Genomic DNA, 16,027 nt, shown 5'->3' with positions numbered 1-16,027 from the left:
GGCAAAAATATTGGTTTGTGGTCGCTCACTCATTATTAAACTGAGAATCAAAATGATGTTTCACAAATTTGCAAGCATATTTAGTAATTACTTCTTTTAACCACAATTTCACTAGTGAGATGTAAAGATGTCTTCATTAAACGTCTTCATGTTGTTCTTCAGTGGTTAGCACACTGGACTCGCATTCGGGAGGACGACGGTTCAGTCCCGTCTCTGGCCATCCTGATTTAGGTTTTCCGTGATTTCCCTAAATCATTTCAGGCAAATTCCGGGATGGTTCCTTTGAAAGGGCATGGCCAATTTCCTTCCCCATCCTTCCCTAACCCAAGCCTGCGCTCCATCTCTAATGACCTCCTTGTGGACGGGACGTTAAACACTAATCTCCTTCTTCTTCAGTGACAAGCAATAGCAGTAAAAAGATATAGGTGCCCAAATAAGCTGCTGATCAGTCACAAAAAATATGCAAAAATAAACAACATAAATGCTTCAGAAAAGGGAAAGGGGTTTGGCAATCCATTACAAATCTAATCCATATTTTATTGCAGATCTAGAACATTGTTACTATACAATTTTAACACATACACAGCCAGGTTCTAGTTGGACTCTGGCTATGTATATATTCCGTTGTGGAATGTTCCGCAGGCACTGTGCAAACAACTGTCCCAATGGAATTAAACTTGGTTAACATAATTGCTACCATATACTGCAGATTGATAGGCTCATTAATTTAAGCTGCATGGTTTATACGACCTGGGACAACTGTGGGATCCGGGAAAAAGCGGGAATTTTTTCATTCGGGAGAAAACCCGGAAATTTTTTGGATTCCGGGAATTTTTCATTGTTTTAGTTTTCTGTTAAATTTTTGTAAATTTGACTGATAAGAACCGATACTCCAACAAAATATATTACTTTATCTCGCTACTGCAGAATAATACTTCAACTATAAAACATAAACGAGAGAAAAAAAACGAAAATAAATTGCAAAGGAAATGCGCCATATACAACAACAGTGCTCGTGCAAGCGTCTGCCAACAGCAAAATGTGTCAAAGGCTTTAGGAAGACTATGCAATGCTTCATAACAACAAATTGCCTCCGATGAGCGTGAAGTCACAACTGTTTACATTAGATTCGTTTTAACAGTTGCGAGCGGGCTCATGCGCTTGCGCAGTTTAGTCGCGTCCGCCTCTGGCTACAGGAATATGGCTGTTGGCTGTGCAAACAGTCGCAGCAAGCAGCTAGATGCTACTGGGAAAAGGGGGCGCCAAATTGATATTCTTGAGGAAGAAAAACTTGTTTCACAAAGTGCCTAGCATCCAGAGCACGGTGGTCTATCTATGATTCATATGATTTTGAAACGCACCCTTTTGGTTGTTGAACACATTTTAAGTTGATTTCTGAATGAATCATAAGTTGAGTTTTGAATGCATGCATAGTGTACGTGATGTGTCTGTCAGGAGAATCCTCGTAGCATCTAGAAATAAACTTTCCGCAGACAAAAGGGTACGGGCCTATACGAGCTCAGCGGAGTAATGCCGAACTGATGAATACCAGTCGCTGTCTGACTACGCGGTTGATTGGGTTTGCGAAGGATCAGCATTGTTATAATTACTAGCGAAATCCATAGATTCAGACTACCAGAATGGAAATAAACGACTAACAGGTGAGAAAAATTACATATTATATTCTTGGTATATCAACGAAAATGAAATTTTGACAGAAAATTTTTGGCCAGATCGCTACACTAGTAAGGACCAGTTGTACAGTCCCCGGCTAGCAGTCACTTAAGTTCTATTCTGGAAGTAACGCGGAAAGCGTGTTGTACGAACATGTAACAACGCCTAACCGGAGAAAAGTCGCGGGATAACTGAACGTATCATTCTGGCAGGGTTAGTGAAGTTAATCGACGAACAAATTTTGACAATGGCAGGAATAGCTACAGAATTGGCGATGACAAGATTGTTTGTTATAACGAGGAAGGAGAAGAAACAGAGACATCATGCAAATTATGGAAGAATAAGACGATTCCAAATTTACATAAAAATTTCGTATTACAACTTTTCGATCTCATGCTTGAGAAACTGGTGCATATGAATGAAATGTGTAATTATTTCCTGACATAAAGCTTTTTGCTTGTAGTAGGCCTATTAATAGGCATTTTATATTGGTGCTTCATGAATTATATTCTGTCGTGTTATAACAAATGACCATTTGTACCAAAACAGTCTCGTGTATTTGGTGTGTATTACAAAACTGCTGCATTATTAGAAAGGCTTATTTTGTTTTATCAAGAGACAGTGACAAAATAGACGTAATCAGATCAAGAAACCACACCAGTCTTGGGTATTACTTGTATTAACAGCTTTTTTAGTATTAGATAACGTAATTTCGATTTTTCATCTAGCAAAACGTTTGACGAACTTTGATGAGGTAATACATTCTTTCGCAGAAAGTAAAGCACACCATGTAAATCTGTAGCAAGATTAGAGAGCAAAAGAATGCTAGGAGCTAAGGATTGAAGAAATGTGTACTCCCTTGCCTGTCTCTTGTCTTTATTGGTTTTATCTATCCTGTATTCAATTTTATGTCACACAAAACAGCAAGTTATTTGCGAATAGGCAACAAAGAGTGCAAATTTTCTGTAGAGGTCTTGTTCTCCCGATTTCAAATAATCCCATCCGCTATTAATTGCGAGATTTTTTTAAAAATGAAGGAGCAGGCTGTCAAACCGGCCGACTGGGAGCGGGAGAGGCACCACAGGACATTTCAATTTCCACTGTCCTGAATATAGTTTGATGGCATCCATTACAAAAGATACACGTTTCAGTTCCACAGAGCGAAATACAGTGACATGCTATGGGAGAATGCTGTATGAAGAGGTGTGGCACAGCATTTTGGCACACTTAAGACCAAATAACATGCCTTACATTTCCTTGAACACAAATGTTTTATGTTAACACTTTTCAGAAAGATGTGCGTTACAAGATGAACATATTTTTGAAAATTCGATTTTTTTTTAGTATTCACCCGGTTAGCAAATATCGTAGGTCCGGGGCTGATGAGCAGAGCAGTCTGAGTTATAGTCTCCACGCCTGCCTGGTTAGCCGTGTGGTATAACGCATGGCTTACCAAGTGGGAAGGAGCGCCTGGTCCCCGGCACGAATCCGCCTGGCGGACTTGTGTCAAGGTCCAGTGTGCCGATCAGTCTGTGGATGGTTTTTAGGCGGTTTTCCATCTGCCTCGGCAAATGCAGGCTGGTTCCCCTAATTCCACCTCAGCTACACTATGTCGGCGATTGCTGCGCAAACAATTTCTCTACGTATGCGTACACCACTATTACTCTACCACGCAAACATACAGGTTACACTCGGCTGGTGTGAGACGTTCCATGGTGAGGTCCACCGGGGGCCAAACCGCACAAAAAGCCTGGGTTCGGTGAGGGCGGCGGAGGGGTGAAGTGGACTGCGGTATTTGTCATGGGGTTGTGGATCACTGCAGCTGCGGCGGGAATGGAGCTTCTCCATTGTTTCTAGAACCCCGGTTAACATACAGTTCCATATAGTCTCCACGTGACCGTGTTTACATTTAGCGATTTTGCTGTTTCCCCTTCGTTAACTCTCACATCAAATGAAAACAAAACTGATATCTGTGGCCTGGAGCTATCAAGTGAATTAAAATACATTCACATAATTACGGAAGGATAAAATATGTTATTAGTTTCAGATTTTATTTTATTTACTCCTTTCTGACAGTTGAGTTTAATTGCCTTGCAGAAGAAAGAAGTTATTTTTGTCTGTTAAAGAAATTTTACTTTTATTAACGTTTTCCTCAGAAGCAGTCAATGTAATTGAAACAAAATGTTTAATTCCGCTGTACTTGCTAGTTTCAACTGTTCACTGCATTTCAAGTGCATGTTTTCATCTTCTAGCATGTATGGCATTATGCCATAGTAAAGGACCAAACATGATATAATACAGTACTGGTGTTCCAAGAAAATTTACATCCCGAAAACGACACTGAAAAACTTAATATCAGGTTGGGGCCTACTTGACTGGGAATCTGGACATACGAATGTGCACTTTAAGTATGCACTTTAAATGTGCACATTTTAGTATGCTTCACGAAATTCCGATGCACTTGGAGTATCCTCTGATGTCTTGTTTCTTTTATGACATAATGCATGATCTTTCAATGTTTTACTCATACATACGGGCTTCCTACGTCATGGTAGTTGCGCAAGCGCGGTGTTGCCTGTTATCAGCGCTCTCTGACACCTGCTGAAACGAACCTATTTCTAAGAGATCGTGGGAAAATATTGCAAATGGTGGTTTGAAAAGTAATATTTTCAAAGTAAATATCCTTTTATGTAAGTTGAACTATGAGCGAGAATGCACCATGAATTTCTTAAATCACAGAGCGTTTGACTCTCATTTAAAAATCAACTCTTTGATGACGAGCCATTTAGAAGAATTTTGAACGCTGAAGATCAGACATTTATGTCGTTATTAAAAATTTTACTGGCACATTTGTGTGATATATCTTAAAATGTAACATGCGCAAAAAAGATCAACATTATATGCGAAAGCTTTGCTTTTCTTGTAGCAATACTGTATATTAATTTAAATTGATAAACTTTTCCTGTTTGTGTGTTCGTGCTACTTAACAGTGAGGTTGCTGTTGGCTGACTACATCACGTGTCCTATGCTCTGAATATCCGCTGTTTCGGCTGGCGAGATCACATGGCATGAGCTATGACTGGCTTACAAAACCGCATCCCAATCTCGTTTTCAATGATTTGGAAAGTAACATGTGGTGCTTGGTGGAATTCCAATGTAAACTTTCGTAACATGAAAATACGCCGCTTACATGTTGCTGTACATCAAAGATATTTCCAAAATGTGTCTTCTTCCCTGAGTTTCGTTTTTTAAGTGCCGGGACTACGCCTGTGTACAAAACCATAACCATTATATACTGTCACTTAACATGGAAAAAGTGTGTTCTCACCCAGGAGAAAGTGTATCCAGGAAATTTTCTTCCTTTTCCGCATTTATACACCCTGATTTAGGTTGCTACTGCTGGAGGTGTAATATTATATCACATTTCTTTTAGAATGTGTCGTACTTTTAGAACTTTACCCTACCTTGATGATAATAGTAATATACTTGAAACTTCCTTGCAAATTAAAACTGTGCACTGGACTAGGATCTGAACATGGAATCAGTGCCTTTCATGGAAAAATGTTCTACCAACTGAGCTATCCATGCACAAGTCACTACCCACCTTACATATTTCCTTCTGCCACTACAACTGTTCCACCTTCCAAACTCCACAGAAGTTCTCCTGCATACTGTTCAGGACTGGCACTCCTGGATGATAGGATATTGTGGAGAAATGATTCAGCTACATCCCCAAGGCTGGGAGGGCAGATTGTGAGCTGTGCTTGGATAGCTGAGTTGGTGGAGCATTTGCCTGTCAAAAAAGACAAAGATTCTGGTATTGAGTCCAGTCTGGCATACAGCTGTAATCTGCCAGGAAGTTCCAAGTCAGCCCCCCCCCCCCCCCCCCCCACACACACACACACAAATTCATTCTGGAAATAATCTATACATATTATAAAAATGTGTGGGGAGGGGAGGGGGGGGGGGGGGGTGCCTAGGTGCGTGTGGGTGTAGGTGTGTTGAAAAATATGTCATGGTACCACACGGGAGATATGATGTCATAAACCCTGAGATACACGAAAAAATTCCACACCATGCATATCCTATTCTACTAACTGTGAGACACTCCTACAGTCAAGTGAACTTCAGTAGTTAACTGCGAACTATGAGTTATTTCATACCTGATGATCTGACCACTGGTGCACACTACGAGTTAATTTCTAGGAAATGATTTTCTGCATATAGTCAGATACGAAAACATTGGTAGCAAATATGTACAATTTACAGGTCTTGCGTAGATCATCTGGACATGGTGGACATAATTTTTATTTTCACAGTTCAGATGAACTAACAGAAAAGTGTATACAAAAGTTCATACAAATATTTTAGCTTTAGACATAAAAGAGCCAGCTTTTCTTCACAAATGGAACAAAAGTAGCACAATACACAGCATACAAAGAAATTGGCACTCTCTACAAATGTATGAGTGCAGTATCCAAATTAAGAAACATGATCTTGCACCGTTTCTGTACTCTTGAGTACAGCTAATTTGCACAACAAGAGTTTGTAAACATCGCTATGGCGCTATGGCCATGCCTCGTCACAGCTCTATAGATGGTTATCATTTTCACCTACAGCCATTTTGCTTCACAACTGAAAGCTGTCAAATGCACTGTAACGTGTTGGATGCTGTAACTTACCAAACGAGAAAGTGTTGGTATGTTGATAGAGACAATAAAAAACACACAAACACACACACAAATTTCAAGCTTTCGCAACCCAAGGTTGCTTCATCAGGAAAGAGGGAAGGAGAGGGAAAGACAAAAAGATGTGGGTTTTAAGGGAGAGGGTAAGGAGTCATTCCAATCCTGGGAGCAGAAAGACTTACCTTGGGGGGAAAAAAGGACAGGTATACATATGTCTGCCTGTGTTTGTATATTTGCGGATGGATATGTGTGTGTGTGCACGAGTGTATACCTGTCGTTTTTTCCCCCTAAGGTAAGTCTTTCCGCTCCCGGGATTGGAATGACTCCTTACCTTCTCCCTTAAAACCCACATCCTTTCGTCTTTCCCTCTCCTTCCTTCTTTCCTGATGAAGCAACCTTGGGTTGCGAAAGCTTGAAATTTGTGTGTGTGTTTGTGTGTTTTTTATTGTCTCTATCAACATACCAATGCTTTCTTGTTTGGTAAGTTACAGCATCCAACACGTTACAGTGCATTTGACAGCTTTCAGTTGTGAAGCAAAATGGCCGTAGGTGAAAATGATAACCATCTATAGAGCTGTGAAGAGGCATGGCTATATCGATGTTTACAAACTCTTGTTGTGCAAAGTAGCTGTACTCAGAGTACAGAAACGGTGCAAGATCATGTTTCTTAATTTAGATACTGCACTCATACATTTGTACAGAGTGCCAATTTCTTTGTAGGGTGAAGTGGGGTAAGTGTAACCACGTTTTGGCATAGTTCAACTTTGACACCAAATTGCCAACTTGTTATTGAAGATATGATTTTGAAATTTCTCATGCTTAAAGTTTGACTTATTGACTTTTAAACAATCTACATTTTGTTTTTGAAAAAAGAAATTATATCGTCAATTAATTGTTTTCAAAATTTTGTGTTGTGAGGTTACACTTGCCCCATGGTTCGGGGCAAGTGTAACCCCGCATTGTTGTACCCATACAGAGCATTGTTAAAGAGACTTGGGGTAAGTGACCTAATTACCCAATTTTTACTGAATTTGAGGATTTTTAAATTATTAAAATATCTTAAATTTTACTCAAGATATGAACTTTTTTGCAAACGCCTCTTTGTATATTATGAAATACACAGATAATGTTAGCTAAACTAAAAAATAAGTGTTAGCCTAAATCATAAAACACTGAAACAGAATGCTTCATAGATGATTTATTTTTGTTTTAGGCCAGTAATTGATTAGTTTAAATTTTACAAAAGTAATATTTTTTTCTTTAGTAGGCAATTTAACAAAAATAATAAAATATCTAGTATCAAGAGAAAAGAAAAATTCACTTTATAAGTTCATGGTAAATGGTAAATAAGTTCATGGTAATTGAACTAAAGTTGTTGACAATTTGTGTTTAACGCTAACTACCCTAATTCAACTTATTATATTCACACTTAGGCCCTAACTATTACTTAGTCACTGAATGTTGTATGAATCAAATGTAACACCAAATGTCAGGTCTCCCCTGCGACTCAAAGTAGGCTCAGGCAGCACTGAAATGACATCAGAGGATGGAACTTCCATCTCATCTCTTCTATCAGGCCAGTAGAATGTGGTGCCATGCTTGTCTTATTTTTGCATCTGAGGAAAATCACTTCTGGATCTCCTAAATCACTAATTTGGTAACTTGGCCAATAAAATGAACTTTCTTACATTTGTTGCAAAAGCTACCAGAACATAGTTTCCAACTGCAATTTTATCTTTGGTTTCAAAAAAGTTTGCCTCTTTTTCTTCTTCACAGTTTATCATTTCTTTCCTGAGATTGTCCAGTGTTGTTATGGTCCCATTTTCTGCATCACTACTTATTAAAGATAGGCCTCCTTCAGTTTCACTTTCTTCACTTGTTGATTCAACTTCCAGTCTTTTTTTCTTGTTGCCCACATCAGCAATCGAGGATTTTTTTCCACAACAATCCGAGATGCCATTTCGAATAAAGTAACAGCACTTTTTTGGAAGATTTACTTTTCATTACCAAGCCCTTTTTTATGTCAATAATGCTTTTTCGTTTTGCTTTCTCCTTATTATTCTTGTTTCCTTTAAAATCTTTTTCTTTATAGATGGCATCTTGAAAAGCGATAACTTCAGCTCCTGGTGCAATCCTTTTCTTCTTTGTTTTACCGGTGGGACTACACTGTCAGACTGTGTCATTATTTTATAAAAGGAAACGTGGTTTAAAAATATTGTAGACTTAAATAAAAAATAAATATGTCTCACACAAACTCAGTAGGCCTACAAATCCAGCCATCAGGTATTCTGGTATTCATATGTACAGGAAGGTCAGTGTAGTTGATCTAGTGTGATAGCAAAAACAAGGTTATGGCTTAAGTCTGTTCCGGTAAGTTTGTTTGGGGCAAGTGTAACCCCCCCCCCCCCCCCCCCCCCCCCCCCCCCGGTTACACTTGCCCCAGCCTGTTGGTTACACTTGCCCCACATGGGAAAAAGTTGGGGTAAGTGTTGTAACCATGCCCAGCATATCAAGAGCTTTATCAGCAGAGTAAAATGAATCTCATATTTGAAATTGTGATGCGAAAGTTAGTTTGTAACCAAAAAATTGTGCAGTTATCTTTAAAACTGCAAAAATGACAGACCACCACATTCTGAGCATGTCACTCACTCGCAGAGTGAAAATGTAGACGTCAATTCAAGTCCAAAAATTAATTACCAATTTATGTCAGATTTGACAACTTATGGTGAAATATAACAAAGAAAGGAGTAAATTAATATGTGTGATAGGTCAGAGGTAAAAATACAGCTTCTTTAAGGCACCATAAGCCGTGGTACACTAACCCCATGGTTACACTTACCCCACTTCACCCTATGTCTGTTTCATAATTTTAGAGATGTTTTCTCAATACTTCAGTACAAACACAGTTCATTTTTTGTTGTTGTTTCTAATAGAAATCTGATAAAACGAATACCCAGACTATGCCAGGTTTGTCAGCTAGTTATATTATAAATCCTGGTCGTGATTGCTCAGTTAAACTGCCATTAATCTATTCTTTCATAAAATATTGCCACTATAATTAACAGAACAGCTTAATTTTTTGTGTCTCTTAAATACATTCGACTATTAGATCTGAAATTCCTTTAAAACAAATGAAGGTTTGTGGGAATTTGTGATGTAGAAAATGAAATATTTTAACTTTACTGAACAGAATACACTAAATAATTCAACTAATGAAGACAGATGAAAATTTTGTGGAAAAGGTCAGTATTAATTGAGCCTTTACAGCATCTGAGTTTAGATCCACATAAGTACACTTCCTGTACATAAAGTGTTCAATATTTTAAAGTAATCAAGCATAAATTAATTTTTTAATGTAGTGTAAGTATTATAATCAGTTCTAGAAAACATAGAGCAATGTAGTGAATGGTATATAAGGTTTGTATATGAATTTAATTATTACCACTGAAGAGGTGGAGGGGGGGGGGGGGGGCAGTATACTCAGTTTAAATGTATCAGTGGTTGACCAAAATTCTTAACGTAACATTCAGTCAGGACTTACTAAATGAGGCAGAATCATCAAAATACACCTCCAAAATTAAGTAGAATATTCAGAACTTCTTTAAACATCTAAATTCAGTGATTATTTAATTTTATGTTGCAAATTTTGGTTAACATATGTATTTGTTTTCATTTCTATATGGAGTACTTTACTGAATATTACTAATCTATTAGAAAGAAACTTTTCATTATATCAAGGTGGGCTGAATTAGTTGCTCTCATTCAGTAGTTAGAAATTTTGACTAAAGATTCACAGTTTGTATATTATGTAATGATACTAATTGTAAGTAATGGATCATATTTCAGAAACAGTAACCATGTTCAAAATTACAGGTATGTAAGTGTATCAACATAAATTATGGTAACAGTATGTAACCATTATATTAAGTAGTGATTCTTCAGTTTCTCCCAGTGTATTTGTTGATCAAAAAGTGCAACATAAATTATGTTAACAGTATGTATGTAACCATTATATTAAGTAGTGATTCTTCAGTTTCTCCCAGTGTATTTGTTGATCATAAAGTGCACGAATGCACTGCCAGTCCAAAGTGTCCTCCAGTGAGGAGAATATTTCAGCATTCAGACATGTTGCCGTTGTAATGTGTGCTGACAAACTGATCTTCTGAGGGCACACTGTGGACTTGTCTCCTCTCCTGCTACAAGCTGTTCCCTTTGTCATGTCAGAAGTTGTGGAGACACTTGTGTTGGGATCTGTGGTAGCATCGATGTTGTTACTCTGTCTACCTTTGTTGCCAGATTGTTGTGTTTGCTGATTGTGTTCTTAATTAGACCCTGTGCTGGTTCTCGAGCCTTGCTGACATTATAGCCACAGTCTCGATTAATAAGCTTATCCCTGGTGTGAATTTTGATGGCCTCTGTAATGATACTGTTCCAGTATTTGGAAGTCTGTGCTAAAGTCCTGGTGCATTTGTATTCTATAGCATGATTTTCTGAAAAACAGTGCTGTGCAATTCTCGACTTGTTGGGACATGTTAGTCGAATGTGCCGCTGGTGTTCTCTGCTTCTATCTTCAGTAGTGTTTGCTGTTTGTGTAATATGTCTTGCTACATTGGCACAGAAACTGATATAATCCAGCTTTCTGCAAACCTAAGTCATTATCAATGCTCCCCAATAATGCCAAGGTTTTATTCGCCAGTGCTATTTCAGTATGCACCCAACTTTTCCCGATAGTCCGCTAGTATGTGCTCTTGCATTTCTGAAGTGATCTCATGCTGAACAAGTTGTGCCAAACTTTTCTAAGGTCATGCATACATCAATTCTATGGCAGCCAGGAGAATAAAGAAGTGGGCCAGCCTTGCCTTGCTATATGAGAAGTACACTTTACCCTCCGCAGTCTTGAACACAATTCCCAGTGACTTCTTAAAATACATTTACAACTGGCCATTCATTTTAAACATTGGTCCTGGGACTGTATTGGTGGTGTTACCTGGGTGGCAACCGATTTCGCCCATAGGGAGATTACAGGATGTCAGACAAGAAAATTTTCCCGAGTTGTTGACAAACCATCACTGGAGGCTCCATGCAAGACTGTCATCAATCTGACTAGCTTGCAGCAGAGTGATGATGCAGTTTCAGTTTTGGAGATGGGACTTAACCAGATTGCTGCGTGACTGCTGCCCGAAACAGCAGAAGTGCATTGTGAAACTAGTCATGCTCTGATGAGAACTAAGACTATGAAGTCAAACATTACCAACAAATAGAGGGTAGCCATTGAAAACCTGCAATAGAGCCCAGAGAGAGTATCTTAACTGCTGACAAAGACAATGCTACTATTGTTCTCTCCCATAAGGGCTACATCGAGAAGAAGCAAAGCTTGTTAAATGATGACTCCAACATGAAGATCAGTACTGACCCCACCAAGAAGGTAGAGAAGAGGGCCAGGGTGCTTCTGAAGTATTTGGAGTTACCAGAGGGGATCGTCAAGAAATTGACACCTCAAGGACTAGTACAATGAAGACTTTATGGACTTCCCAAGGACCACAAAGATGGGATGCCATTATGCCCCATTGTCCACAATGTCAGAACTCCTAGGTATTTCCAGGGAAAATACCTCCCAGAGCTACTAAGTCCATAAGTGGGTACATTCCCACACCACATCCGCAATTCTGTGGATTTGTGAAATGCCTCAACTTCAGACTGAAGGACTGTAGTATCAAGGTGAACTTTGAAATCATTTCATTATTCACCAGGGTGCCTCAAGAACGCATTGGTCAGAAATTTGATGAGAAGACCAACTATTTCAGACATGGCCTGACCTCCACTGACACTGCTGAGGCTTATATTAAGATCTCTTTTGTTGCCTTCATAATTTTCCTGGAACAAATTGTACAATGTTAACTAATTCGGGAAATTGCCTCTCACTGTACTATGCCTCATATTTCACTCTGCTAATACTGTTTATCAATACCTAATGGTGTGTGTTCCTGCTTTATTTTCTAGGACCTATCCTTTGTATTTGTGAAGCAGTCTTGGACCATTTCTGTTACGGGCAAATTGTTGATTGTTATTAGATTTATAATTCTGGCATTTCATGTACAAGTATGTATCAGAGAAATTCCTAAAACTTGTAGAGCACTAGTAGATTTGCCTTCCATTTATTGTGAAGCAATGATTGTAATTGGCTGTTGTGATTAGACAAATATTCCTTAATTGTTCTTTAAGTATGTTCTCCCACTTTTTAGAGCTGGCTTCAGTTGTTTCTAAGTACCATACACTAATTTTAATATGTTATTGAATAATGTTATTGTGGATCGTATTGCATAGTAACAAATGAACTGTAGTGTTGTAATACTATTTATTAGACTCCTGCTTCTTGATGGTCTTTTGTGCCAGAATTTTAACATCGTATGAAAGACTCTACTTCTAGGCACGATAGTCTTTGTCACTGATATCATTTATACTGTAAGTACAGTGATTGTACATGGACGAAATAAGATCTGGAGGGAATGTACTGTATTTTGTATTTCTTCTATTTGTGAGAACTACAAAGTTGGTACATATCAGCAATATCTGGCAGTTAAGAAGCACTGAGCATCAAAGGAATATTAATTTTCTTAATAATGTTTATGTCTTTACTTGCTGTGCAGTTTGTCTCTGATTTGCCAGTCTTTGTATTGATAACTGGATAGGGTGATTCAGACGAACTATAAGTTTACATGGAATTGGTTTTCAGGTTTTTGTGTACCTTAATAGAAGAACACATCTTCTGGATACAACAACATCAAAACCTGGTTATCACCAAGTTTCAGATAATATCGTTTATCAGGAACATAAATATTATTTTGGTGACATGGCTGATGTAGAGAAATATTGGTATGATATGTGGAATATTTGTCTGCACACAAATTTGGGTGAGTACTGGAAACAGGGAGTATAATTATAAGTGATTAACTGGCACAGTCCATGTGTCCATTGCAGTATAAGTGAATAGGTGAAGGAATGACACCTATAATATGATAGGATTGTTTTCTTTACCATCTTGGAGCTTTTCCTCTTGTGGAGCAAGGAAATGAGAGAAAAACAATTTGTTAGAAGAACTGCTCTCGTGTATAAGATCTGAAGTTTAATTTTATACTGATTCAAAGACCAACTAATTGTGTGTGTTTCAGAGTAACAACTTCATTTAGGTTCATTACTATGCAATAATTACCAGTAAAGCAATCAGTTAATGTACACTGTTATTATTGGTGGCATAAAATGTTAAGTTACAGTTTCTCGTCAGTACATACAGGCACAAAATATGTACACTCCTGGAAATGGAAAAAAGAACACATTGACACCGGTGTGTCAGACCCACCATACTTGCTCCGGACACTGCGAGAGGGCTGTACAAGCAATGATCACACGCACGGCACAGCGGACACACCAGGAACCGCGGTGTTGGCCGTCGAATGGCGCTAGCTGCGCAGCACTTGTGCACCGCCGCCGTCAGTGTCAGCCAGTTTGCCGTGGCATACGGAGCTTCATCGCAGTCTTTAACACTGGTAGCATGCCGCGACAGCGTGGACGTGAACCGTATGTGCAGTTGACGGACTTTGAGCGAGGGCGTATAGTGGGCATGCGGGAGGCCGGGTGGACGTACCGCCGAATTGCTCAACACGTGGGGCGTGAGGTCTCCACAGTACATCGATGTTGTCGCCAGCGGTCGGCGGAAGGTGCTCGTGCCCGTCGACCTGGGACCGGACCGCAGCGATGCACGGATGCACGCCAAAACCGTAGGATCCTACGCAGTGCCGTAGGGGACCGCACCGCCACTTCCCAGCAAATTAGGGACACTGTTGCTCCTGGGGTATCGGCGAGGACCATTTGCAACCATCTCCATGAAGCTGGGCTACGGTCCCGCACACCGTTAGGCCGTCTTCCGCTCATGCCCCAACATCGTGCAGCCCGCCTCCAGTGGTGTCGCGACAGGCGTGAATGGAGGGACGAATGGAGACGTGTCGTCTTCAGCGATGAGAGTCGCTTCTGCCTTGGTGCCAATGATGGTCGTATGCGTGTTTGGCGCCGTGCAGGTGAGCGCCACAATCAGGACTGCATACGACCGAGGCACACAGGGCCAACACCCGGCATCATGGTGTGGGGAGCGATCTCCTACACTGGCCATACACCACTGGTGATCGTCGAGGGGACACTGAATAGTGCACGGTACATCCAAACCGTCATCGAACCCATCGTTCTACCATTCCTAGACCGGCAAGGGAACTTGCTGTTCCAACAGGACAATGCACGTCCGCATGTATCCCGTGCCACCCAACGTGCTGTAGAAGGTGTAAGTCAACTACCCTGGCCAGCAAGATCTCCAGATCTGTCCCCCATTGAGCATGTTTGGGACTGGATGAAGCGTCGTCTCACGCGGTCTGCACGTCCAGCACGAACGCTGGTCCAACTGAGGCGCCAGGTGGAAATGGCATGGCAAGCCGTTCCACAGGACTACATCCAGCATCTCTATGATCGTCTCCATGGGAGAATAGCAGCCTGCATTGCTGCGAAAGGTGGATATACACTGTACTAGTGCCGACATTGTGCATGCTCTGTTGCCTGTGTCTATGTGCCTGTGGTTCTGTCAGTGTGATCATGTGATGTATCTGACCCCAGGAATGTGTCAATAAAGTTTCCCCTTCCTGGGTCAATGAATTCACGGTGTTCTTATTTCAATTTCCAGGAGTGTATTTTGTGAAGTCTTATGAATTACAGATAGGACTAGTTTTACATCAGCAGCTCAGAAAGATGTTGCAATCTGATTGCTCAGTTCAACTGCAGTCTAATTAAGAACACTGAAGGGACAATTGTTGAGTGACCCTGACATATACAATATGGTATCAGCAATTTGTCTTGTGAACAAATAAACTAAGCAAGAAATGTTATTGACTGTTTCAAAACTAAGTTAGAATGTTCTTTTAAGGAGTGGTTGGAGATTCTATGTTTGAACGTGGGACCAAGTGACGTAAAGAAAGGTCATTATTTTAGCATATACCAATTGTCTTACAGTATAGTTGTTGCTAAGATTAGTCAGAGGTCACAGCACTTGTAATTGTTCATTACAGTCAGCAATATTTAGTTGTTCTTTATTTTTATCCAGTATTGCATTCACAGTTGCATTCTACAGTGTGGTATTCAGTGCACAACACAAATATTTGTGAAAATTGCAGTATCCTTAAAAAAATCTTCCAAATAATCCAGACTAAAAAGACATGTAGAATGATAAGGACTGGAAAGAGAGAACATAAAGAAAGGCTCAGTGATGTCCTCTCTTATACACTCAAAATGTCAGTTTTGTACCAAGTTCATTACATGAAGAGCTTTCAGAATGGAGATAATGAATCAAGCATGGGTGTTCAAAGGAGGCAGACTGACTCGTGTCCAAGAAATATGCACTGTGTGATCAAAAGTATCTGGATACCTAGCTGCAAATGACTTAAAAGTTCATGGCGCCCTCCATTGGTAATGCTGGAATTCAGTATCGTGTTGGCCCACACTTAGCCTTGATGACAGCTTGCATTCTCGCAGGCATACTTTAGTCAGGTGCTGGAAGGTTTCATGAGGAATGACAGCTCATTCTCCAGGAGTGCTGCACTGAGGAGGAGAGGTATTGATGTCGGTCAGTG

The 16,027-nt window shown here is 39.9% G+C and overlaps 1 protein-coding gene across 1 annotated transcript in view; it reads left to right on the top strand.

Annotated features, from left to right (window-relative positions):
* The window catches only part of LOC126161840 (general transcription factor 3C polypeptide 1), a 359,490-nt gene that overhangs the window by 150,294 nt on the left and 193,169 nt on the right, over positions 1–16,027 (top strand). Inside the window, exon 15 of the mRNA XM_049917946.1 lies at positions 13,096–13,273. Coding sequence (XP_049773903.1) covers positions 13,096–13,273 — 178 coding nt within the window. The remainder of the gene's footprint in view (positions 1–13,095; positions 13,274–16,027) is intronic.

This window comes from Schistocerca cancellata, chromosome 2, assembly GCF_023864275.1.
Source record: "Schistocerca cancellata isolate TAMUIC-IGC-003103 chromosome 2, iqSchCanc2.1, whole genome shotgun sequence".
In the NCBI taxonomy this organism is placed as follows: domain Eukaryota; kingdom Metazoa; phylum Arthropoda; class Insecta; order Orthoptera; family Acrididae; genus Schistocerca; species Schistocerca cancellata.
The sequence above is the reverse complement of the archived record's forward strand: the minus strand, read 5'-3'. Positions and strand labels throughout refer to the sequence as shown.